This window comes from Orycteropus afer, unplaced genomic scaffold (assembly GCF_000298275.1).
Source record: "Orycteropus afer afer isolate SDZICR_OR568_19922 unplaced genomic scaffold, OryAfe1.0 scaffold00083, whole genome shotgun sequence".
Taxonomy (NCBI): Eukaryota; Metazoa; Chordata; class Mammalia; order Tubulidentata; family Orycteropodidae; genus Orycteropus; species Orycteropus afer.
Window position 1 is genome coordinate 3,848,648 of NW_006921670.1, and position 26,901 is coordinate 3,875,548.

General features: G+C 51.9%; 1 protein-coding gene across 1 annotated transcript in view; it reads left to right on the plus strand.

The window, feature by feature from the left end:
- The window catches only part of CACNA1I (calcium voltage-gated channel subunit alpha1 I), a 150,729-nt gene that overhangs the window by 41,823 nt on the left and 82,005 nt on the right, over nt 1-26,901 (plus strand). The window contains exons 2-4 of the mRNA XM_007941688.1: nt 1,867-1,978; nt 3,156-3,289; nt 21,903-22,000. Coding sequence (XP_007939879.1) covers nt 1,867-1,978; nt 3,156-3,289; nt 21,903-22,000 — 344 coding nt within the window. The remainder of the gene's footprint in view (nt 1-1,866; nt 1,979-3,155; nt 3,290-21,902; nt 22,001-26,901) is intronic.

Below are 26,901 nucleotides of genomic sequence, written 5' to 3' on the forward strand. Positions count from 1 at the left end.
GTTGGACCTGTGCATTCATGATCCCTGTGCTGGGGTGTGTCCTAGCAGTGGAGTAAGATAGTGAGCCTGTCAACACCATGGTTCCAGGATGTGGTGAGCGCTTGAGACCTTAAGCCTGAGAGGATGGCATGGAGGTGGAAGAAAAAGGCCACTGGGAGTGGAAAGGTTGGTGGGGGAGCTTCTCAGAGGAGATGGTCATGAAGCAGGAGGGGCAGAAGGAACAGCCTGTGAGGGTCTTGGGAGGAAGCTTCAGGTAGCAGGAATAGCACGTGCAAAGGCCCTGTGGTGGCTTTTGCCAGGTGCCTCTGAGGAGCGGCAGGGAGGCCAGCAAGATTGGAGCGTAGTGAGCCAGGGTGAGGGTGGAAGGGGATGAGGTCGGGGGCGTGGGGGCCATAGGCAGCTCCACGCAGTCCGTGGTGAGGACCTTCTGAAGGAGACAGGGAGCCACAGCAGGGCTGACAGCAGGGGAAGGAGGTGACCCACTGATATTTTTAAGCACTCACTGCTGCTGCGGGGAGGATGGAGCAGAGTGAACTCCATGGGACAGTGAGCAGGCTCCCAGTCCTACTGCGCGGACACTGAAGCTCTTCTCTGGGACAGGAATGGCTTTGCCTGAGACCCCAGGGCCCATCAGGGCTAGGTCTGGAGTTCAGACAAGGTCCCCTGACTCACAGCACCTTTTCCCGTTCCTGCTTTTACAGCATGAGGGGCCGCCCCCCTGTTTCCTGTTGCTCGGTTTCTGAATAGGGTTAGCAATGGTGATATATGGCAAGTTCTAGCAGCATCTCTCCTAGTCATCGCCTCTACGGTCAGCCAGGCTTCCTGGTCTGGAAGTTCACACTTGAGTCTGACTGTAGTCATTTATGCTGTATGACTTAAGTCCATTTTACCTTGGATTGACTGCTTTTCAGCTAGGCACAGATTTTCTGAGACCTGAGGGTTTAGTCAAGGTGACATATGCCAGTTTGGGAGAGCCAAGTAGGCCTCAGCCGTCTCATCCGTGAATGACACACCTGAGGTCCTTCCGGGCTCTGACCCCCATCGTTCTGTGGCTCCTGGTGGATTGAGGGTATTGCGGCTGTGTTCAAAGATGTTCAGAGACTGGGCAGGAGGGGAAGGGGAGGGGAGGAGGAAGGAGGGCTTAGGTGGAGGGATCCTGCAGAGGGGTGTCTAGGGAGGTGCTCTCAGTAGGGGTGAGGAGAGCGGGGAGTGGGAAGGAGTGTGGACGGAGACCATTCATTCTCTCCAAGCAAGTGCTCAGAGACCCGGCCCACCGCTGCATGAAGAAATTGTCTCTAGAGCTCAAAGGCTGCAGGAGATTTTTCTGTGTGGGAAGCCCAGCCCCACCCTGCTTGGTGCAGGGCCGGGAGTGAATGGGGCCATCCCAGAGCCCAGTGGTGAGCTCTGCCTCACTGCGGGTGCCAAGGGAAGGGTGGGGGCAGCCAGCCACTGTCACCCACACTGAACCGGCCCTTTGCAGGCTCCTGACTCAGGCGTGGGACAGAGAACAAGGCTGGACAGAGATGGGGGAGCGTGGCTCGGGAAGGGCAGAGCAGAGAAGGGAGGCAGGAACAGTGAGAGGGCAGTGGTTATGAATGGAGGAGGCAGGGACAGTCCCGAGAGATGGGCTCCCAGCTACGGTGGGGGAGGAGAGGTCCTGGCAGGTGGTGGCTTGGTGGGGTTTGGGCCCTGGGGTGGGTTTGGCTCCCAAATCTTTTAAAGACCTAGGATGACCCATTCAGGGAGGGGCCCTGGAGGGAGGATGAGGAGGGAGGGGGTATGCATGTTTGTGGTGTGTGGGGGCTGTCAGATTTGAGGGTGTGCTCCCACGGCCCTCTGACCTTTTGTCCTTGACCTGGTGTGCACGTGGTTTGAGTGTATCAGCATGCTGGTGATCCTGTTGAACTGTGCGACTCTGGGCATGTACCAGCCGTGCGATGACATGGACTGCCTGTCTGACCGCTGCAAGATCCTGCAGGTGAGGCACGCCCCACCCCATGCCCCGCCCCGCCCCATGCCCCGCCCCCGGGGCCTCTGCTCTAGTCCAGGCCCCCATCATCTCCGACCCTCACCCCACCACCAGTCTCCTCCTGATTGCTCTGGCTCCAGGCGCACCCATCCCTCCCTTGTCAGTCAGTCAAGCACAGTTGGTGTTGGCTCTCTTCTGCCTGAGACCTTCGCTGTACCCCAGGGCTTGGAGCCAAACCCCAGCCCTATGGCTCACCTTTCCCTGCTCTCTAACAGCTGGACTCCTGTGTGTCCCTCTTGCTCTCAGCTCCCTCGGGTCTCAGGCACCTGCCTTGATCTCGTACAGGGCATGTACAGGGCCAAGCAATGACCATTAGGCTTGCTGGGTACTAGGCTAGCTTCCCAGGAGGTGATGAGTTCACTGAGGATGTCTCTTTCCTGTGTCCCAGACACCCAGCCTAGGACTTGGCACCTTAGTGCTCAGCACCCATGGCTGAATTGAATTGACCGTAGCCCTCACTGAGCCTGGAAAGAGGAATCTGACCCGGGCCCACTCTCAAGGGATGTACACTCACATGCACCCAGAGTTAGGGACTCATTTGGGGTTTTCTTTCTGAACAGAGGAAGGCCATACTGAGGCCTATGCCCCCTGGGATGTCAGGCCTGTTTAGAGAAGGCCCCTTCCATGTGGGCTTTCCTGACTCTGTCACTTGTCCTCCTGTGTGACCTGGGGCAAAACCACTTAACCTCTCTGAGTCTTCTCCTCAGAGAAATGTAAATGGGGCTACCCATGGAGTCATTGAGATGGTTAAAAGAAAGCATGCAGGTTGAGTGTTTAGCCCAGTGCTTGGGACTTATTCGGTGCTCAGTATATGGGAGAGCCCCTCTGTTGCCCCATCTAGGGCTCTTGTCATTACACCTGGTCTTAGGAAACAAACGGAATGGACTGTGTGGCCTTGGACAAGATTGTTGCCCTCTCTGGGCCTCAGCTTCCTCATCTGTGGGATGAGTGCATTGGACCAGGATCTCTGAGGTTCTCTTCCTACCCATGAGGGCCATTCGGGTCCTTTCCAGGCTCCTCGTCCCATGCGCATGTCCCCAGCCCACCCCCTGGCTCTGACCCTTGGGTTGCGCTCTTGAATCTCACACTGCCTCTTTCTTCTTTGCCTCTTGCTGCCCCCCTGCAGGTCTTTGATGACTTCATTTTCATCTTCTTTGCCATGGAGATGGTGCTCAAGATGGTGGCCCTGGGCATTTTTGGCAAGAAGTGCTACCTCGGGGACACGTGGAACCGCCTGGATTTCTTCATTGTCATGGCAGGGTAGGTGGTGCTCTCCAGACAGGCTTCTGGGTGACAGTGACCACACTGAGTGGTGGTGTGTGGGGAGAAATGATGCCCCTTTGCTAAATGGTCTGGACAGACAGACATTCCTTCCTTCCCTTTCTGGTAAGTCGTGCGTCCTCCTGCACTGTCAGCTGATGAAGAGTCTGTTTCACACCAACCGTAGGACCTTAGGGAAATCACTTATCCTCTCGACGCCTCAGTTTCCTCATCTGTGAAATGGGGACAATCATAGGACCTCCATCAAAATGAGCACCCGGTTGATATCAGTTGTTGGTGTTAAATAAGACTCTGGTTGGTATCGCGTCAGAGTTCAGCTGTACTCAATAGGATTTTCTTGTCTTTTGTGTGACTTTTTTTTTCAATTAATTAATTTTGTTGTTATTGAGATTACAAGGCAAAATGTCCACTAGTTCAACCGTTGCTATGTGTACAGTTCAGTGACGTCGGTCGAGTTCTTTGAGTTGCACAACCATCCTCAGCCTCCTTTTCTGAGCTATTCCTCCCCCGCTAACAGAAACCTGCTGTCCCCTAAGGTTCCTGTCTCATCTTTCCAGTTGCTGTTGTCACTTTGATCCCATTTGTTGTCGTTGTTGTTACGTGCTGTCGAGTGGGCCCCAACTCATAGCGACACCTCCTTGGGTTTCTGAGGCGGTATCATTACAGAAGTAGATTGCCCAACCTTCCTTCCGAGGAATGGCTGGTGGGTTTGAACTGCCAGCCTTCTGGTCAGCAGTCAAGTGCCTTAGGCACTATGCTACCAGAGCTCCTTTGATCCCATCTAGATAGTTCTTAAAGAGCACAGTGGTCAAGGCAGGCCTTGTTTATTTTGCCAGTCAAGCTAAACTAAGGTTTGGTCCACAGTGTTTTTTTTTTTTTTTTTTGCAATGACTTTTTTTTTTTTAAATTGTGATTTGGGTGAAGATTTTCAGAGCAAATTCACTTTCCATACAGCAGTTCCCATATACTTTGTCTCATGACATTGACCACAGTTTACCACAATGCAACAGTTCCCCTCCCACTTCCTCCCCATAGTTACCTCTTCCCAGTGTCCATCCCTCCATACTCTCCTGCCCCCTGAGCTGTCTCCCTGTGCATAAGCAGCCCTTCTTTCTCCCATGATTGTTCTCTCCAAGGAGTGTATCTAGTTGAGGTAAATGTTCAACTCATATGCCTGCATTTTGTTTGGCTGGAAACCACAAGTGTGAGTTCAATTCCAGACCTGAAGGGCAGCTAGGGGCCATAGTCTCAGTGGTTCCACCAGGCTCTATCGGACCAGCAAACCTGGTCCCCACCTTTCTTTTTTCTCCAAATGATTTTGAGTTTTGTTCCACATTATTCTCCCTCTCTATCAAGGATCTCCTACATAGATCCCCTTCCACATGGATGACAGTGGTAGCTAGGCACCAACTAGTTCTTCTGGCCTCATAGTTGTATAGGCTGCAGATTGGATGGTGTACCAGTCGCTAGGACTAATTGTTTCCATGAATTTTGGTTTTCTTCATTCTTCTTTGCTCTGGACAAGGAGAGACCCATCGTTGCATCTAGATGGCAGCTTGCTAGCTTTTAAGATCCCAGTCGCTACTCGCCAAAGTAGGAAGTGGAACAAGGTCCATGGGGTTTTCAATGCTGATTTTTCAGAAGTAGATTGTGGGGCCTCTCTTCCGACTCAAACTTCCAACCTTTCGGTTAGGAGCCAAGCGGGAGAACTGTCTGCACTGCTCAGGGTCTCCACGGACACTCATTCGGTTTCTTACACGTCCTTTCTGATTCCTGTAGTAAGCCCGTATCGAGGTGTCATTTTCCAAAAGTTACAAATGAAAACGAACTGTGCACAAATCTAGAATGAACAGATTCATTCATCTCATTAATGACGAGCCAGCAGGATGGTAATCAGCAGAATTAGGACAACAAGGCATTGGGGAAGGACGTGAGATGACAATAGCTCGGTAGGAATCCAGACACACTAACGACTGACCAGGTAGTAAACTGCACGTAACCTTTGGGTCCTCTTTTCCATCGGATAGAAATCTCTACTGGGCAAATGTCTACATATTAACATGTAATTCCACTGTGTCTGGACCTTTAATTAATAGCAAACGGTGAGTCAAACAGAGGTGCATTCCCCTCGATAATTCAGTAATCCTGAGATGGATCTGTTGAGTAACGCTCCAAGTGTCGGGGCAAGAAACACTGCCCTCCCTTTGCCTTATGCCCAAGCTTTGCGATGATTTTTCCTGTATCTGAGCAGAGGTTTGTTCTTCAGACTCTGCCCACAGCCTCCTGTGGATGACCCCACCTGCCCTTTGACTTGAGACATTGTCTTTGTTGCTTCCTGACTCCCAACTGTCTGATCATATTCATAAATGACCAAAACGAAGATCTAAGCCGAGCGGAGTTAGGAGTCTGTCTGGCTGCCCAGCATGATGAGGTCTCAGCGTGTTAGTTTCTCTTGGTCCTTGTGAGGGGGCAGATGGGGTGGGTCTGTAGGCTGGCATCCTGCTAAGGAAGGGGACCTGGGGCAGGACCGCCTTTATGAGCCTGTAACATGTGCAACTGCACAGGGACCCGTGTTGAGAAGAGTCCCACACTCGGTTTAAGGCTCTGCTGTTACCATTTCGAAATTCTTAATAATTTACAAACAAGGGGCCCTGCATTTTCAGCTTGCTTTTGCACTGGGCCCCACAGGTTGTGTACTTGGCCCTGGCTGGAGGTCAGGTTCAATGGAGTTTTTTACTAGAGTCATGAACACTCATGAACTCAGCCCTGTGCTGGATGCTGGGAGCTCAGGTGAACCAGACCTTCACCATCCTCAAGGTCCTCCCAGTCCCTTGTGCCTAGAGCAGGAAGTGACTGAGATGATGGGGGTGAGGAGGGCCTCCAGTCTCCATCCAGGGCTCATTCCCAGAGCTGCCCGCCTGCTCCCCGCAGTCCCACTTGACTTGGTGCTATAAATGTTCGTTTCCCAAGTAACAGGCTTGACATCCGAGCGTGTTTTCTCCCTTCCTGCCCCTCCCCTTCCCCAAATTACTGGCTCCTTCCTCAAGCTGTGGAGGGAGAGACAGACGCTCCTAGCTAGAAGGTTCCTTAGAGGTCGCAGCCTTCAACTTCAGTGGAGTGCAGTGAGCTCGGCAGACTTAGCTGGGGCCCAGGGGCCAGCCCCCCTGCTTGCATGCTGCTGCTGTAGGGAACTCACTACTCCACAAGGCCGTCACTCTCAAATTGGGGCAGTCTAGAAGGACATCATGTTTGGTAAGGTAGGGGGTGCATGACAATGAGGGGAACCCTCCATGAGATGGGCCACACACTAGACACAAAAATGGGCTCAAACGCACCAGTGATCGTGAAAATGGTTCAGGACCAGGCAGTGTTTCGTTGTCTTATACATATGGTCACCATGAAATGAAGCCAACTACGGTGACTGACAACAATAACTTTCTAGAAAGTTCTTCCCCTTCACTGAGCTGAAATTTGTCTCACTAAGACACCCACCTCATGGTACCATCCATCCACACATTTGCTCACTAAATCAACATTTATTGAGCACCTACTACGTGCCAGAGCAGGATGGTGCTGGGCAGTGGGACACAAAGATGAACAAGATAGATGCTGTCCATGATCTCGTGGAGCTCACAGTTGAGAAAACAGACAACCCCAAATAAATTCCACATGGGGATCAGTGTTGGCACAAGGAATACAGAAGACACGATGTAGGGACCTGAGTTAGGTTGGGGGTCAGGGAACACTTCCCCAAGGAAGGTTGAGTAAGCGCTGACCAGGTGTAGAGATGGGGAGGGATGTTCCAGGGAGCCCTATGCCTGGGATGGGTGTTTGAGGAAGGGAAGGGGAGGTTGAGGCTTAGTGATTGCAGGGCTGGGTGCTAAGTGGTGAGTCCAGAGAGGTGGGCAGAGGCCTAGAGGCTGCTGGGAGGGCTGTCACTGACACACTTAAGACAGCCCTTCTGAAGTTGGAAGGTGGCTCCTTTCTTCCTCTTCTCCAGGTGAAATGTCCTCTGCATCTCCCACCATTTCTCAAAGGACAGCATTCCCAGAAGCCACCCTTGCTGGATTCAATTCCAGCTGTCGTGGTCCCTCTTGCAATATGATGGGGGAAAGGGACCCCAGCTTTCTGATGGGACTAGTGGGGGGGTATGTTGCCCATGTCCCAGTGCTGTGTAGAACTGTGGTGACCTGGGGGCTGGCAGGTCATGCTCACCCTCAGAGCCTGGTCCCTCTTATTGTGGAACTAACCGTAGCTGAGTTGTGAGTCTCGACACCAAACTGTGTATTTATCCCTACTGATTTCATCCTAAGGAGCTCTGGTGGGGTAGTACTTAAGGCGTTTGACTGCTAACCAGAAGGTCGGCGGCTCAAACCCTACAGCCACTCTGTGGAAGGAAGGTGGTGCAATCTACTCTTGTAAAGAGTTATAGCCTCGGTAACCCAATGCGGGTCACTATGAGTCGGAATCAACTTGATGCCAGTGGGTTTGGTTTGGTTTGATTTCCTTCTGCAGTCACCTCTTGGTGTCCTGATTTGGTCTCTTGTTCCATTTACTTCCTGGGCTTGATCATTCCTGTGGCATCTCACCAGAGACTCTGCTGCTGTAACTAAGCCTTGGTAGTCATTTCTTTTGTGTCTAGTTGAACCCACTCCCTATCTTAAAGGAGCTCTGGTTAGCGTAGTGCCTACGGCACTTGACTGGTAACCAGAAGGCTGGCGGTTCAAACCCACCAGCCACTCCTCGGAAGGAAGGTTGGGCAATTTACTTCCGTAGTGATACCGCCTCGGAAACCCAAGGAGGGGTCGCTATGAGTTGGGTCCGACTCGATGGCAAATAACAACAACAGCAACAACAACAACAACCCTATCTGAACAGTTAAGCTACACATTCTGCCTTTGTCCCCTGTTGTTGTTAGGTGCTGTCGAGTTGGCTCCAACTCATAGCGACCCTAAGTACAACAGAACAAACACTGCCCAGTTCTGCACCAGCCTCACAACCCTTGCTATGCTTTGTCCATTAAGGGATCATGAAATATTCAATTATGTCCCTGTTGAACTTGAGATAGCCTTTATGTATACATCTCCCTTGGTGCCTCATGCTGGTTGTTTTTCCTCCTCCCCCGAGTGAAAAAAATGAAATGAGGTTAGCTTGGCCATTGCCAGCTGTGGGGAGGATCCCGGGCACTTCTGCTAAAAGCTTCCCCAAGGGTTCCATTGCCTGGTCTCTGGGGTAACCAGGGTTGGAGGGGCCATTCCAGAATGAGGCTGAGCTGGGCCCACATTGGATGAGAGCAGGGAATGGGAGCCCCCTTAAGCCCTTGAAAGCTTCCGACTGTGATGGCTGCTGGGGCAGATCGGTAACTTGCACCCTCCCCTTCCTCACACCCCTGCACAGCCTTGCACGCCTGCTCAGGGCTTCTCAAACTTTCAGGAGCAACAGGATCTCTGGGGCACAAGTTAAGATACAGATTCCTGGGCCTTGTCCAGGGATCTGGCCCTAGAAGTGTGGGCAGGGCCTAGGAACCTGCATTGTAACCAGTGCCCAGGTGGCTCTGATGCAGGTGGTCTGTGGGCCCCTTTGGAGATACCAGTTCATTCAACACCCCCAGCGTCCCCTCAGTGAGTATTGTAAGGTGGTGATCATGACTCCCAGTTTTAGGAGCCACAGGTTGGGGGAGAGTACGGGGAGGGGCCCCATCTTCTCTTCTGTCTCCAGGATCTGATAAGTTCTCATGACAAGTAGGAGAACTTAGTGAACAGAACAGTGGTGGCGCCTCACTGGAATTTTCATGATCATTAACGAGATCGATAGAGATAGCAGTGACCTCGGTAAGTGAGCATCCTGGCTCTGGGGTGGGAAGGAGAGGATGGGTCAGGACTTGTGCCCTGGAAATACCTTGAGTGCAGGGAACAGCTTCACGGCCCAACTCTCACAGGCTCTTGGGAAGCAAAATGTCAATAAGACTTGTTTCTCAGCTCTGTGCTAGCGCTTTATAAAAAGCGCAGGCGGCACGTCCCTCCTGTGGTGGCTCACTGAGTGTTCCTTTCGTCCAAAGTGCCCCATCAGTGGGATTTTAAAAAGCCAAGGGAACTGATCTTCTTGGGCACCGTCCAGGTATGATCAAAACAAGAACATTGATGGTTTGCTGAACACTCGCTGCATGATGCTGTGTGTTATCTTGTTTACCCTTTAGACTAGCTCTGCGGTCAGTTCCATTTCATAGATGACGCACAGTGGCTTGCCCAAGGTCATAGGGCTGGTAAGGGAAGAGCCAGGAATGGAACCCAAGGAGCTTGGCCCTGTAGGCTAGGATTGGGTCCTGATTCTGTGTGAATTGCTGGGTAGATCGGTAAGGAATGCGTTTGACTGCAGGTAACAGAAAACTCAGCCAACAGTGGCTCAAGCAAATCCTGTTTGTTTTCTTTGACATGAAGTTCTGAGGTCTTCATTTATGGGTGATGGCTTTGTGATGTGGAGGCTGACATCCTTGCAATTTTCTAGGTCTCTCTTTTTTGAGCACAAGGTGGCTGCTGAAGCCACAGATACCATGTCTGCACTGATAGCAGGAAGAAAGGGTGAAGAGAGTCAGGGTTATGCCAACCATGCTTGTCCACTTTGATCAGGAAAGCAACATTTTCTTTCCCGGAATCCTCTCTTGTCCTAACACTTTTGGTCAGAACTGGGTCTTGTGGCCAACCTTAGCCACAAGGGAGTCCAGGAAAGCTGAAAACGAGTAGAAGGAGGGAGAATGCACACTGGTGGGTAGCTTTAAGTCTGCCACATTTCTCTTTCTTTGGCTCAGCTTCTTTGTCTCCTAGCCCTGCTCAGAATCTCCAGAGCTTTGCCTGAGCTGAGTGCAGGGCCCATGATCTGTTGAGAAATCTAAAGCAAATACCAACCAGTGCAGCCTATCCAAAGGCCAATGCCTGGTACCCGTTGGCCCTTTCATTGATTTTACACCTGATTTATCCATCCTACATTCTACAGAAGGAGCTCTGGAGGTGTAGTGCCTAAGGCATGTGACTGCTAACCAGAAGGTTGGAGGTTCAAACCCACCAGCCACACCATGGAAGGAAGACTGGGAAATCTACTTCTGTAAAGATTTACCACCTCAGAAACCCAAAGGGGGTCGCTGTGAGTCAGAATCGACTCTACAGGCCAGTCTTCCCTAAGGACCTGGGGCTCTCAGAGGAGGGTCCTGCTGAATCATCATTCTGGAGTCCCTCAGAGGCTGGTCCTGGCTGACCCTGGCACAGGGGAGGCTCTGTGGCATGTTTGTTTCATATCCTTGGTGTCAAGGTATTGCAGAGCTGAGCTGACCACTGTGTTGGTGTGGACTCGGGAAGGTTCCAGTGGGAATCTTGGTGTGGATGTTTTTTTTCATTTGCCTATGGAGCAGGATGGGAGAAACGGTCATGGGCCCTGCTTAGGTCTGTTTCCATGGAAACGGAGTGGTAGCCACCATAGGTGAGGGCAGGGTGATGTCACCAGAGATCCTCAGGACACAGTTGGGTGAGTCACACACCAGGCATGAATTGGACAGGGCTGTCAGTTATATGGGACAGGAACCCACCTAACTTGGTTTAAGGGAGTTTATCTAAAAAGAGGAGGAGTATCTGGCTTCGGTGTTTGCTCCCTCCACAGTCCTGCAAGATGTCACGACTGTGTGTGCTTCCATCCCACAGTTCAACTGGTCCCTTCTCTGTGCTGACCAGCTCTCCTCTCAGGTGACAAGTTGGCTGTGGGCAGCTCCGGGTTTTTGGCTTAATCCCGCCTGTTCGCTAGAAAGACTACCCATTCCCAGCCATTCAAACGAGTCCTGGAACTGAGCCTTCTTGACGTGGATTGGCTGGCTTTAGTCATATGCTCATGCCTAAGCCAATCACTGCTGCCAAGGGGCAGCAGAGCTCTGATTGGCCAGACCTTGGTCAAGGCCCACCCCTGCCTCAGAATGGGAGGTGGGCCCGACCCACACCACGTGGCCTGAGGGGAGGAGTGGACCCTTGAAAATCTCCCTGCTGATACCCCAAGTTGAGAAGGGAGGTGGGGCAGGCACAAAGCATAGACAGCTATGATGAGCTAATGTTTACTGAGAGCCTCTCCTGTGCTGGGCACTTCGTATCCAGGTGCTTTTGGGTCCTCCTTGAGGTTCTGAGGGAGCGTCCCTTGCATGCCTTGGCGTTCCTTGGCTTGTAAACGGTTTGCTCCAAATTTGTCTCCATCTTCACTTTACCTTCTTTGTGTGTTCTCCTCTTCTTACAAGGACACTTGTCCTTGGATTTAGGGTATCCTGAGTGAACCCACCTTGAGATTCCTAACTTAATTCCAGCTGCAGAGACCTTTTCCAAATAAGGCCACATCCCCAGTGAGGAGTTTCTATTCACCGTCCAGTTTCCATCGTCAGCTGTGGGAGATCATACAGCAATTTAAAACCGATTGCCAAAGGCACTGACTGATTTCCATAGATAAGTCACTGCATTCACGCCAGGACAGAGGCCAGTCATGAAACTTGACTGGAGCCACCCAGAGATAGGGTTGTCAGATTTAGCAAATAAAAATACAAGACACCTGGTTGAATTTGAACTTCAGGTAAACAAATAAGTTTTTAGTATAAGCAACATGTGCCATGCAATATTTAAGATAAACATATACTACAAAACTAGCCCTTGTTTATCTGCAATGCACACTTAACTGGGCACCCTGTGTATTATCTGGCAACCCTACGCAGAGATAGTCACTGAAGTGGAGTGCCCTGAATGGAGGGCTTGTAGAAAGAAGCTACCAAAAGATTCAAGGTCCTGGGAAGAAAGGCTGGGCAATCTATTGAGAAATTACCCACTGCAAAATCCATGGAGCGCAGATCCACTCCAACGCACCTGGGGTCACCATGCATTGGAGTCAACCTGATGGAGCCTGGTATGGTGTTTTGGTTTGGGATCTGTCTATACAATACTTCCTTTGACTTTGTGGTCCACCAGGCGTTCTTCCTCTAAGCTTCTTCTTCACTCTGAACTTGACCTGAGTTGGTTTTGGAGGGTCAGGTGGGCCCCATAACCTCTGCTCTTTTTGGTCTCATAAGATTTGTGTGAGGAACCGTGGGTGAAAATGACCTGTAAATGATAAGTGCTGGCCAAATTCAAGGGTTACTATTATTGCTCTTTAATTCCCTCTTTTCACGACTCCCTCCCTCCCTCTCTCTTTCCTCCCTTGAACGCCTACTACGTGCTCGGTGCTGGGACATCGGTTGACATAGGCTGGTGATCAAGCTATCAACCAGCACAAGGCTGAGTCATCGTAACTGCCTCCTGACAGCTGATCTGCGATTTCCAGAATCTCAGCTTCCCCCCCCCACCATTAGCTACATCTTAAATTACATTTTAAGAAAGCCCCCATGGGCCCCTGCAACGATTGAGGAGACACCCTATTTTTATCAGCAGCACATAGAAGTCATCTCCTGGGTGGGGTATTTCCTGGAAAGATGGCAAATCTCAGTCATTTTTTGTTGCTTCTTGTCAGCGCTAAGCTAAAATGCTTCCCCCCATTTTCCTGATCTTATCCCTCAAGTGACTTATTTGATGAGCTCAGATGGGGTGCTCGCCTCCGAGTCAGGCCCTGGGCTCTGTGCTGGAGACCAAGCTGAGTCTCTGAGCCAGCTCCTGCCCTGAGGAACAGGGACACATACAGATATGCCTCAGTGACAGAGTGCCCTCATGGAGACACGGTGGACATGAGGCAGGAGAGTGCGACTCTACCCAGTGGTGGGCTCCGGGTCTCCAGAAAGGCATGCCAGACTGGTGAATGCAAATCAGGTGGGCCTGAAGCAGCCCAGTGCATTCTGGGAACTGGAAATGTCCTGGTGTCCCTGGAGGCAGGGCAAGTGGTGGGCAGAGCTAGGAGACAAGATCAGAGAGGGGGTGGTGGTGAACTTCTGGAGGTCCGTGCCACCTAGCGTTTTCTGGAAGGTGGTAGGATCCAAGAAGGGGTTTGAACAAGCATCATGAGATTCATGGGCTCAGTGAATTAAGGCAGTAAAGTAGGTTTGAGGATGAAAATAACTCATGCTTCATCAGCACTTACTTGTACCAGTGCTCGAAGCACTGAATGTGTATGTGAACGTTGACTCCTCTCCACCCCGCCGTGAGCTTGGTTCAGTGACTTGCCCGAGATCACACAGCATGTAAGTGGCAGAGCTGGGATTGAAACCCAGGCAGGCTGGTGCCATGCTCTAACCGTTGGGCCGCACAGCCTCCAGGGATGCTAGCCCTGTCCATAGGCTGCAGCTGGGTGGGGTGCTCCTGAGATAGGAGGTGGCCTGGCCTGCCCCTTGCCTTGCTGAAGCTGGTGGGTGAGGGAGGGGGGGAATAAATCACACAGAGCTCTTGCATCCCCCACTACCTGGCTGTGTGTCTCAGGCAAGTCGTGTAAACTTTCTTAACCTGTTACTTCTGCAGTGGATGTCATAATCCTACTGTTGGAAAATGGTCAGAGGGTACAAAAAACCAAACTGACTGCCATCAAGTCAGTTCCAACTCACAGCGACCCCTCCTTGGCTAAGACACTTGCCTGCTAACCAGAAGGCTGGAGGTTCAAACCCACCAGCCACTCCTCGGAAGGAAGGTTGGGCAATCCTACTTCCGTAGTGATACTGCCTCGGAAACCCAAGGAGGGGTCGCTATGAGTCGGGTTTGACTCGACGGCACATAACAACAACAACAACAACAACATCTCTATGGAAGTAGATTGCTCAATCTTCCTTCCGAGGAGCGGCTAGTGGGTTTGAACCACCAGCCTTCTGGTTAGCAGTCAAATGCCTTAGGCATTATGCCACCAGATCTGAGGATAGATGTGTAAAATGCTTGGCACATAGTAAGTGCTCAGGAAACCCTCTGGAATCAGCCAGGGCTCTGAGTTGCAAGTGACAGAAACTCAATTCAAATGGGCCCCAAGCCACACAGAGGGTGGATTGGCTCATAATAACTGAAAAGAACAGATAGAGCTGGGATTTGGGTTTAGTGAGAGGCAGGTGCTCCAACCATATGGTCAGGATCCTGTTTCTCCAGCTCTTGTCTTGGCCTTCCTTGGTGTTGGCAAAATTCTCAGGCCACAGCGGAGACAACATGGCTGCCAGCACCTCCAGGTTTCCAGGCGGCATCTCAGCAAGAAGGCACCTCTTTCCCAGGGGGCTCAGCTCAAGGGCTGGGCTCCTCATTGGCCCACCTGGAGCCATATGGTCATCCTGAACCAATCACGGTGGGTGGGAGTATGACGCCCTGTGGTGGACCAGACCTGGGTCTCTGGGCCTCTTGTGGAAGCCAGGGGAACTGGCGGTGGAGAAGGGAAGCTCTTTGGCTGGAATAAGTGGGGGTGTGCCCTGAAAAATAGGTGTCCACCTCCCTACGCAGCCCCGGGCACTGCTCCCACCTCTGGCATGGACACCTGGAACTCTGGGGCCCCTCTCCCCAGATGACAGCCCAGGAACTGAGTTCAGCCACTCTTCCTGGGGTGATTTCAGGTCGGAAGTGCTTACTTTAAAGCAAAATTACTTACCTAATTAGGCACTCGGGAGCTGGCAGGAGGTAGTGGGGGTTTTTGTTGATTTTTTTTTTTTTTAGACTTTTAGCACTGAAGCTGTGTGATAAAGTAACTGTGTAATTAGGAATTAATTTCTCCCCCAAGTGATGTCTTACTTGGGGCCTGAGAGAAGTCAGCCAGGTGGTTACTTAACCACAGACCAGCCCCTTCCTCACTTCTCTCTTTTGGAGGGTGGGGAGCCCAGCTCCCACAGCTGGCATCCAGGGTGGGAGGAAGAGGAAGGGTGGAGAAGCTAGTTCCTTCCATCACAGGTGACCTTCAGCAAAGAATGGGATGCCTTATTCATGCTAACTCTATTCTGTGAGCGTTTACTGTGTATCAGGCGTTGCACCTGGTGCTGGGGGTGTATAAAGGAGTAAGATGGGGTCTGCAGAGGAGAGAGGTGCACACCCAGCACCCAGCAGTGTCCTGTGGGGGACGCTGTACTGGCCTGTGCTGTTGCTGTCTTATCCCACATTCCCTCACCCCATCCAAGTGTCCCCTGCATCACAGACAGTTCCCTGCACACGACACCTCCCACCTCTGTCTGGAGGCTTTCTCTTGCACCTCGGGGAGCTGTCCCTCAACCAGTGGGGGAGGGCTAATGGCCTGGCCTCCCGCCCTCCATTGGTACAATTCTGTGCCACGCTCCTTATAGTCTGTCCGAGGGTCCCCAGTGGGATTGGGCCCCAGTTGCCCACAGTGGTTACCTGCTCATGAGCAGCCCTTCCTGGGCTTTTCTCACTTTCCACCGCCTCCCGCACTGTGCTTTCTGGAATCATCTTCCCAATGAACTCCACTCCAGTCTGGAGTCACTGGCTTAGGGTCTGGTTTTGGGGGAACCCAAATGAGACAGGAGGAGTGAACAGAGTGTGGAAGGAGCCAGAGCAGAGAGGGGTGAATGAAAAGAGGTTTGAGGGAGGACACGGTCTTAAGGATCAGAGTAAAACCAAAACCAAACTCATTGCCGTCAAGTCGAATCCAACTCATAGCGACCCCCCTTGGGTTTCTGAGGTGGTATCACTAGGGAAGGATCAGAGCAAGGAGAGGAAATTATGCAGGGCAGCTGTGGAGGTTTCCTTCTAGTTCCTTGTTACAGACTCGGAGAGGGGGGGTGCCCCTTGCTTAAGAGACCAGTAGTCTCACCAGAAGGCGCTCTGGTGGTGCAGTGCCTGAGGCATTTGACTGCTAACCAGACACTTGGTGGTTCAAACCCACCAGCCACTCCGCAGAAGAAAGACTAGGCTACGGAAAACTACTTCCGTAAAGATTTACTGCCTCAGAAACCCAAAGGGGGTCACTATGAGTCATAATGGACTCAGTGGCAGTGAGTTTAGTTTTTTTGGAGTCTCACCAGAGGACTCCCTGAGACTACTGTCCTGAGACACTCTTTAAACCTTCAACCAAAACGATTCCTTGAGATCCCCTTTAGCAGAAAAGCAGAGTGACACACAGAATACACGATATTACCTGTTAGATCGGTGCCTTACTGAAAAACCATCAATGAGCCCCAAAGGTCAACACAATCCAAGGCACAGATGAGACGATAAGGGATAGGGAAACTAGAGTCCTGGAAATGGAACAGCCAGCACAGAATTAAAGAGAATGTTGACGCAACATGAAGAATGGGAATCACGTTGTTGATCAATTTGTGTGGAAATTTGCAAATGGGAACCTAATTTAGTATGTAAGTTTCACCAACAACACAATAAAATATTATTGAAACAACAACAACAGGAAACAAAAGTCTCAGTCTGTGGATCTGGAGGTTACTTGGAGAGGGAAAGTGGAACTTGAGTGGCAAGTGGGAAGAGGGAGTCAGGGACCAGGCAGAAGATGGTCATAGATGTAGGGATGCTCAAACGGGGTAACACAGGATAATAATTAGAACTCTCTGTCTGTCTATCTATCCATCCGCTATCAATCAAACATTCATCCTCGTCTATTGTGAAACCTCACGGCGTTGGGATGGGTCCTGTACTGGGAGGGCAGCAGTCACCAGCCGTCACCTTGTCTCTATTGCTCTTCCAATTGGGTCCCTTGTTGCTCTCACAGGCCTGCCCCTTCCTATCCTCCAGCCCCAGGCATCAAGGTAGCCCATTTGATTGGCTTACAGCCCACAACCTTTATTCCTATTTGTTGAGTTTTTCCCATTAGACTGCCTGTGGTTGGTCTAACCTTGGGTCTGGTGCCTACCCTTGCCCAATCAGCAACCACCCCTTTTCTGGGACCAGCCTATTGCTGTTTCTTGAGCCAGTGGATGAGGCAGGATTTTGGCAGCTGGTATGGTGGCCAAAGGGCTGTTACTGATGAATAGGGCGGGTGGACTTCAGACAAGCTGGTGGCTACAAAGGCCTCATTGCTGTGACCTGTTTTCCTTTAGGGGAGCCCCTCAGAGTGCATCAGAGCTTCATGGAACGTCAGCCTCCTCACGCTAGGGGTGTGCTAAGTGCTCCGCCGCTGCGTCCCCCTGCATTGTGTTAGTGGTCAGGAGCTTGGGCCTCCCAGGCCAGCCTCTGCCACAAGCTTGGGATGTGACTTTGCACAAGTTACTTTAACTCTCTGAGCCTCAGCTTTTCATCCACAAAACCTTGACATCTCATCATCTTCGCTTCCAAGGAGCGTTCTGGATATACTTCTTCTGAGACAGATTTATTCATCCTTCTGGCAGTCCACGGTATACAATATTTTTCACCAACACCATAATTCAAAGGCATCAGTTTTTCATTGTCCAGCTGTCACATGCATGTGAGGCTATTGAAAAGACCGTGGCTTGGGTCAGGCACACCTTAGTCCTCAAAGGGACATCTTTGCTTTTTGACACTTTAAAGAGGTCTTTTGCACCCGATTTGCCCAGTGCAGTACGTCTTTTTGATTTCTTGACTGCTGCTTCTGTGGGCATTGATTGTAGATCCACGTAAAACGAAATCCTTGGCAAGTTCAAGGTGAAGTGTCTGGCATCCAGTAAGTATCAGTGATTACTAACCTATAAGGACCCTGTGAAGTGGGCACGGTTCTACCCATTTCCTTGATGAGGGAGCTGGTGCCCAGAGGTACAGTGGCTTATCCACCATGGTGTTGGTATCCAGATTTGGGCTCAAGGCCGTCAGAGCCCAGAGCCCATGCTGCCCTGGGAAGCCCTGGCTTAGGCAGCCACCTTTCCCAGCCCCACGCTCTTAGTCCCCTGGTGCCGCTGTGACAGAAATACCACCGGGGGTGGCTTTGATGGGCAGAGGCTCGCAGTCCACATTCAGGTCCTTGTCTCTCTCAGCTTCCGGATTCCTTGGCAATCTTCACGTGGCATGGCATCCATCTCCTGCATCTGCTGCGTCTATGCCTAAGCTGCTCCTGTTCAAGACTGATTGGCCGAAGACACACCATACGCCAGTGTGACCTTGACCTAGATGGGATTACATCTGAGAACTCAAGGCCAGTTGAGTGGCCTAGAAAGCTCAGGGCACCCAGAGACACCAGTGAGGGGCCACTTGTGGTTTGTTGTGGGTTGTTGAGTCACCCCATGTGACAGAGTAGAACCACCCCGTAGCAGCGTTTCCTAGAGGACCCCTGGTGGTGCGATGGTTAAAGCATTCACATGCTAACCTAAAGGTTGTTGGTTGTTGGTTCAAATCCACCAGCCACTCCGAGGGAGAAAGGTGTGGCAGTCTGCCTCTGTACAAATCACAGCCTTGGAAACCTTATAGGGCAGTTACACGCTATCCTGTAGGGTTGCTATGAGTCAGAATCAACTCAGTGGCAGTGGGTTGGGTTTTTCTCTTTTGGAATCTTTACAGGAGCAGACTGCCTGGTCTTTTTCCTCTTGGAGCTGCTCGTGGGTTTGAACCCTCAACCTTTTCCTTAGCAGCTGAGCACTTAACTGTTTTGCCTATCTACCAAAAAAAAAAAAAAAAAAAAAAAAAAACACCAAAAGCCAAGATCACTGCTGTCAAGTTGATCCCAACTCATAGTGACCCCTCCTTGGGTTCCTGAGGTGGTATCTCTATGGATTGCCCAGTATTCCTTCTGAGGAGCAGCTGATGGGTTTGAACTGCCAGCCTTCTGGTTAGCAGTCAAATGCCTTAGGCACTACGCCACCAGAGTGATTAATAAAAAGTCCACTGCCGTTGAGTCAATTCCTACTCAGCAACCCCACAAGACAGAGTAGAACTGCCCCATATGATTTCTCAGGTTGTAAATCTTTACAGAAGCAGAGTGCCTCATCTTTCACCCTTGGAGCAGCTGGTGGGTTCGAACCACTGACCTTTTGTTTAGCAGCTCGGTGCTTTAATCACAGCACCACCAGAGGTCCTGATCTCCATGTCTAGTAGGGATTAGGATTTGTAACACATATCTTTTGGGGACACAGTTCCATACCTGACACCTAACTTTATCTTCAGCCAACTTTACCTCCCCTATTTGGTGAATGACATATCTCTCTGCCCCAGAAAGTCAACCTTGATCCCTTGATCTCTTTCATTCTAGAAGTCGCCCCTCACTGGTCTCCCTGGGTGCCCTGAGCTTCCCCTAGCCCACTGACTACCCTTGAGTTCTTGAAGGACCGGGTTCAGTCTAGGGTGCCCCTAGAACCACCTCTAGCACCCCCTCAACTCACTGCCATCAAGTTGTACCCAACTCATAGCAACCCCTCCTTGGGTTTCTGAGGTGGTATCTCTGCGGAAGTAGATCACCCAGTCTTCCTTCTTTGGAGTGGCTGGTGGGTTTGAACCGCCAGCCTTCTGGTTAGCAGTCAAATGCCTTAGGCAGGATGCTACCAGAGCTCCCGCAGCAAAGCATAAACTGAGCCCCAGAGGACCCAGCCCTCGCCAGGGGCTGGTGCCCATCCCCCTTGGCGGATTCCAGAGAACCAGGGTGGAAGAGTGTGGGATTGGTGGGCTGCGGGTGGGCCGTCTGTGGCTGGGCCTGGCTGCCTGCTGTGGGGTGACTCTCCCAGGCCTGTGGCGGGTGCGTGCCAGCGGGAGCGCCTGTTTGTATGCTTGTGTGTGCCACCCCCGCAGCACCTCCGTCACACGCATCTCCCTGGTGCTTGGAGAGCTTTCTTCAAAAGATGAAAATGACAGTTCGGCTCACCCACGCGCGAAATCCTCACTGGGCTGCTCCCTCGCTGCCCCTCTCCCACTGCCCTGGGCCCCTCAGCCTCACCCTCTCTTCTCGGCTGCTGTCCTGGCTGCCCTCCTAATCTTGGCTCTTCCCTCACCCCAGGGCTCTGTCTCAGGCTCCAGGTCTCTGCCACTGTTTTGTTACTTCCCCTCATCTGAATTGAGGCTCGGGAGGAATGTACAGTGTGTGAGGGGGTGTGTGTGTGTGTGTGCGCACAAGTGTGTGGCTGTGTGTGTGAGAGAGAGAGGAGAGAGCTCGAATGTTTTCACTCCAGGCTCTAGGAGGCAAAGGCACTCTCGTGCAATTACTCCTCAAGCAGTGGGAATGGGCAGGTGGCTTCACAACCACCGGACAGGTTTGCATGGTGTGTTGGAAATGCCTTCTTTCCTGCTGATGATGGTTGACAGGTAGAGCTGGCACCAGTGTCCGGGCTCCAGGGTGCAGGGCGCAGGGAGGAAGGTTCAGGGCGCCCAGGGTCAGGCTGGGCTGTAGGCCCTAGCACCTCCCGCAGCCCACGGAGTCCTATCTGTCTGGCTGGGGGTGAGTAGCAATTGAGCATGGTAGGGTCTGGAAGCACAAGGAACTCCCTTGCACAAGATCTAGGAAGACTTCCTGGGGGAGGCAGACTGCCTCTGAAAGCTGCAGGGTGGGTTGAGCATGGATGAGAAGGGGCATGTGTTTGGCAAGGCCCCAAGGAAGAGCACTAGGGCAGTGGTGAGGGCTCCAGGGTTGCCTTTGGATCTCTCCTCTGCCCAGCTGGTGCTCTGGAGTAGGAGCGAGATTGAGTTCTCCTCGGATCTGTAGACAGGCCTGCTTCATGGTGGGCCCAAGGGCTCTAGGGGCATCCACACAGAGCCTTAAAGCATGTGTAGAGTTTCATGGACAGAGATGAGGGGAGGGTGCTCCAGACAGAAGGGACAGCATCGGCAGAGCCTGACACAGGGAGTCCAGAGCCTGGACACCTAGCAGGGAGCTTGCTGAGCAGCTGTGGTGGAGGAGAGCTGCCCTGCCCAGGAAGGGGTCAGGGAGACCAGAAATGCCAAGTTACACCAGTCCTGCAGCTCCATAGCCTGACCTTCCGGGGCTTTATTTCCCATAGGATGGGTCTACTCCTGCCCCTGGCACTCTGGGCCTTGGCCACTTGCTGTGGGGCTGCATCTCTGCCCCAGCCAGCCTCCAAGCCCTCACCACTCCTCCTCCATGGCTGCAATGACTCAGAGGTGCAGGCAAAGGGGTCAGGGAGCAAACACCATGAAGCACAGTGCGCCTACCATGTCCCCAGAGATGTGGACTGTGATGCCTGGCCCCAGGTGGAGTGGAGCTGGGGAGAGCTTTATCTATTTGCTGTGTGGCCTGAGGCATCTGGTGTCCCCTCTCTGAACCCTGCCTTCTCATCTATACGTCAGAGCTTCTAACCCTAGCTTGATGGGCTCCCAAGGGTTTGAGGCGGTGGAAGGAAGGGGTCTACCCAGGCCTTTGCCTGCAGTGAGGGCATCACGACCCCTGATGACATGACTCTGATGCCTAGGTACCCTCCGGGGTCAGCCCGGGGAAGGAACGCTTGGTACTTCAGTCTCCTCCTCTGAGAGCTGGGGCTCATGGAGTGGCCTGGCCGGATGAGTGAGCATCCAAGAGGCTGTTTTTGCTCCATTAGGTGTGTCTACTGGAGTCATCGCAGTCTAGGGGGCAGATGCTAGCAGGCTCCTTTCACAGAGGAAGAGACAGAGGGTCAGAGAGACAGCCCAAGGTCACATACTGACTGAAGCAGAGCTGGGGTTCTAACCCCTTTTCTTACCTTTTCCAGGTACTCTGTGGGTGCCTGGAGACCCCTGTAGCTACTTCTATGGCCTGGCCACCTTTCCTGCCATGTCCCTTACTTGCCTTTCCCCCACTTTCTCTGCAGGATGGTTGAGTACTCCCTGGACCTTCAGAACATCAACCTGTCGGCCATCCGCACCGTGCGTGTCCTGAGACCTCTCAAAGCCATCAACCGTGTGCCCAGTGAGTCTGCCCTGTCCCAGCTCCTGACACTGGCCCACCTCGCTGGCCTTCCATTGATTCACTCAAAAAGACCGACCAACACCTTCTAGTGCCTGTGTTGGGCACAGGAGTCCTATGGTGGCCTGACCAAGGGGGGCCTGCTTCCTTGGAGCTCATGGCCCAGTGTTTGGGAAGAAGATACTGGTGGGTGGCCCACATGCCTCTTGGTCCCCAAAGAACTTGGATTCCAACATGCTGGGGAGTCTGGCTTTTCAGGGACAAAGGGTTCCTTGGGGGACCGTTCACAGACTGCCAGCGTAGGGCCGTGAAAAGAAGCTGCTTAGCTGGAAAGAGGGCATCATGGAGCATCTCACTGGGGTGTGAGTCCCCAGGCACCACTCGTGTGCCAACTCAGCTTCCCATCCACCTACTCACCCACCACCCATCTGCCCATCCACCTACATGCCCATCCGTCCACCTACTCACCCACCCCACCCATCTATCTACCTAACCACACATCCATCCACTTATCCATTTACCAACCTACCCACACATCCACCCATCCACTTGGCCATCCATCCATCCACATGTCTATCCATCTATCCACTTGCCTATCCATCCACTCACTCACCTATCCATCTACCCACTCACTCATGTACCTACTTATCCATTTACCCACCCACTCATCCATCTACACGTCCATCCATCCCCACTCACCCATCCATCTACTCATGTACCCATCCACTCATCAATCCACTTACCTGCTATGTGTCCACCCACCCTCTTACCTACCCATTTACCCACTTACCAATCCACTCTTCCATCCACTGTTCATCTTCTCAGCTACCCATCCACCTACCCATACTCACTCACCCACCCACCACTCATTGGTCCATTCACCTGCTAGCCCACCCATCCATCCGTCTGCCCACCTAGTATCAGAAGCGGTTATCTTATCATAGCAAGCACTGGCATCTGCTCAGCCTCTAGTTTCCAAAGCTTTTTCATCCATATAATCTCTCTTGAGCCTTACAATCACCCTGTGAGGGAGGCGGGGCTATTCTCACTTTACAGATGGAAAAAAAAAAAAAAAAAAAAAAAACGCTCTACTACCCATATTCTAACCCTCCCATTGGGCCATGTGATCTGACCAGCAACGGGCATTTGAGGATGAGAAGATCTAAGGGCACAGGGTGTGTGTCTCTCTAGGTGGGGTCTGGACACCTGAGACCACATAGGTGTGCACACGGGTGTGGGCGGGCGTCTCCTGCCCAGCTTCCTTCCTTACCTCTGCCGCTCTGCGAGGAACTCATTAAGCCATGCTTGGCCATGGAGGTCACTCTGCACGGCCCATGGTGCCGGCCCACTCATTCTCTCGAGGACAGGTATCGACCTGCACTACCATCCCCTGTGCTCCTGCAGGCTCCTATTACGGAGGCCCAGTGGCCAGAAAGACCAGGGTGGAGCTGGGAGTCCCCTCAGGGGCCTCCTTCTGCTCCGGCATCGCTGGGAGGCCCAGTGTGGGCCCGAGGTATGCGTAGTGGGTATTTCCTGCTCCAGAGCCTGATTCTTCCTCTCAGTCAACAAATGGTTCTTACTCTCAGAAACACCCTGCCCCCTCACCACCCCCGTTTTGGAAACCACACAACATTCCACTGGAAAGAGACCTTAAGATACATTCCTACTTATGAATAATTGAATGAATAACAGGACCTTTTTGCTGTTAGAGCAGGTGCAGCCTTTTAAGCCTGTTTGTCTAGCTCTCTTGTTTTATAGCTTTGTCCTCCAGATTCCTGCCCAGAGTCACCAGGGAAGGAGTGACTTGGGAGTGGGCCCGGGATCTTAGAAGTGCTCCCTAGAGAGGCTTGGATGGTTGCCTCCTTTTTTTTCCTTAGGTAAATTTTCCCAGAACATTCAAAGCCCTTCCATTTATCTTGAGAGCATCCGTCTTGGACCTCATTCAATAATAGGCTGTAGCTTGCAATTCCACCACTAGATGGCAAGCTAGAGAGTTGATAATAGGCGAAGTCCAATTATGGGGTTATTAATTGCAAAGCTGTGGGGCGTGGGGTGTCTGCCTGCAGTTTAAAGAATACAGAGAAGGCTGCAAACCTCAACACGATCAGCCAGGAAGACTCAGTTGGGTTGTCAGGGGCACGAGTTCTTGTTTCAGCTCTCTGCAAGCCCACTGTGTGTCATCTCAGATGTTCCTTGGCATTTCTGGACCTCAGTTTCCCTTCAAAGCAGAGAAGGGGCTGCATTCGATGTGTGGTTCTCAGCTTTGTCCAGGATGGGTGGGGAACTGGGGAGTCACGCTGCTCTTCAGGGAACCTGTACACAATGTGTTCTCCACTGACCTCTGCAGGGTTCTGGCCTGGCCACTCACCCTTTGAGTTGGAGGGGATGGCTGGGAGGTGGGGTGGGGGAGGGGGAAGGAAGCACAACCAGTTCTAGGCTCTGGTTCCTCAGTGTGTGACCTTTCACAAGTCACTGCCCCTCTCTGGGCTTTAGCAAGATGAGGCTAGATAATCTCTCACCATGCCCCCTCTTGGCACAGCCAAAGCCAAACCCTTCATCCCCAGCCTATACACCCCTTAAACTGCTATAGTCCCTCCCAAAGCCCACTGAACCATTTAACTATGAAAAGGGCTTTTATTTCTCCAATAAGAATCTAGGACAGTCATGCCAAGGCCTGAGCCAGCTAAGCCCCTCTTATCTTAGCCCAGGCCTCTGGAGCAGCTGGCCCCCATCTGTGCTTGTCCACTGCACACCCTTGGCCCAGGCTGTGAAGGGGGTTGGGACAGAAGCTGGGACTGAGCCTGGCCTGGGTCACTCCTTTCCCTCCTCCCCAGAATCCCTTCCTCTTCATGATCCCTGCTTTGGCAATGACCCATCTCCACGTAGGGGGCTGGGCTGGGCCTCGTGAGGGTTATGCAGAGAGGTAGGGGAGGTGCTCCCAGGCCAGGGGGCCACAGTTAGGGAGGCAAACACTGTCCGTTTGTCCAGCCCCCTCATTTTGCAGGAGGGACAGCTTTGTCTTTATAAAGGTGTCACATCCTGCCCAGAGTCACCAAGGAATAAGTAATAAGTGACATTTTTTAGGAGGGACACAGGCCATGGGGAAGGCTATTGCCAGGCCCCCAGCGATACAACAGGGAACTGGAGTTATTTTCAGGACCGATAGACCCAGGTGCTAGTCCCAGTGCCTCCACTTAGCTGCTTGAGACCTTGGGCAAGCCATGTTCCTCTCTGGGCCTCCATTTCTTCAATTCTGAAATAGGGTTAACAGTACCCCTTTCAATACTGTTCTGTAAAGGTGACATGCCATATAAAGAGCTTATCAGGGATGTCTTCTTGGAGGTGGCTTCCTAAAGCTGGTTTAGGAAGATATTCATTAAGTGCACAGAGGCTGGGAAGGGGGTTCCTGGAAAAGGGACCAGTGTGTGCAGGGGTGGAGTTGGGGACCCTGTCCCAGGAGCAGTGGCTGGAGAGGGGGAGAAGCAGGAGATGAGTTTCTCACACCTTCTGGAGGTTTAATAACAATGATACATGGCTGAAATGTATCAAGTGCTAGCTACCAGCCCATCAACGTGCTTCACATGGGCTACATCCTTTCACCTTCATATCAGCCCTAAGCTCTTGGTGTCTGGATAGTTAAGGGGCAGTTTGCAAGACTGTCTTCACTTCTCACATCAATTGCATTCTCCCAAAGACCACCCTTGGGTCCGATAATTTACCAGAAAGACTCATAGAGCTTACGGAAAGCTGTTATACTCATAACATTGAAGCCACCACAGTACGACAAACTGACAGATGAGTGGTGGGTTATACTCATGGTTAGGGTTTATTACAGTCAAAAGAGACAGAGTAAAATCAGCCAAGGGAAAAGGTGCATGGGGGCAGAGTCCAGAAAAGTTCCAGACATGGAGGTTCCATTGTCTTCTCCCCATGGAATCAGGAAAGTGTTACTTTCTTGGCATTGACTGATGTGTGTTCACACATGTGGAGTATTGCCAACCAGGGAAGCTCACCAGAGCCTTGATCTCTAATCTTTAATGTGACTCCATCATGTAGATATGGTTGACCGTCTGTGTGGCTGATCTCAGTCTCTAGTCCTTCCAGACGTCTAACTGATACCAAAGCTCTCATCCTAAGTCACATTGTTACTATCAGGCATGGCCCAAGGTTCCCAGGCAAACAAAGACACTCCTGTCATATAAGTCATTCTGAAGGCCTAGATATGACCTCCCAGAAGCTGAGGGCAGAACTTCTCTTTGGGTAAGGTTAAATTCTTTACCACACCGTACCATTATGATGTCTGCTTTGCAGATGGGGAAATTGAGGCAGGGAGAGGTTGAGTAACCTGTCCAAGGCCACACAGCTAGCTGGGGGCAGAGGGAGGATTTGGATGGTACAATTGGTTGATGTGCTCAGCTTCTAATTGAAAGGTTGGAGGTTCAAGTCCATGTCAAGGTCCCTCAGAGGAGAGACCTAGTGCTCTCCTGAAAAACCAGGCATCGGCAGCCCTCTGGGACACAGTTCTGCTCTGACAGACATGGGGTTGCTGTGAACTGGGATAAACTCACAGCAACTGGTTTACATGACCCCGGAGTTTTAGATCCATCTCACTACCTCCTTCCTTTCCTTTTGGGGCTTCTGGGTGGTACCAGTGGTTAAGTGCTTGACTACTAGCCAGAAGCTTGGCTGTTGGACTCAGCCAGAGGTCCCTCAGGACAGAGTTTGGATGATCTGCTGAAGTGTCACAGCCTTGACGATTCAATGGGCCAGTTCCACTCTGCACACGTGGGGCCGCCGGGGTCAGAATCCACTGGATGGTAACTCAAGAGAGCAAAGAGCTTCTGCCCCATTTCACTACCGCCTTCCTTTCACTTTAGATTGTAAGCAGCCCAGCCATCCACCCT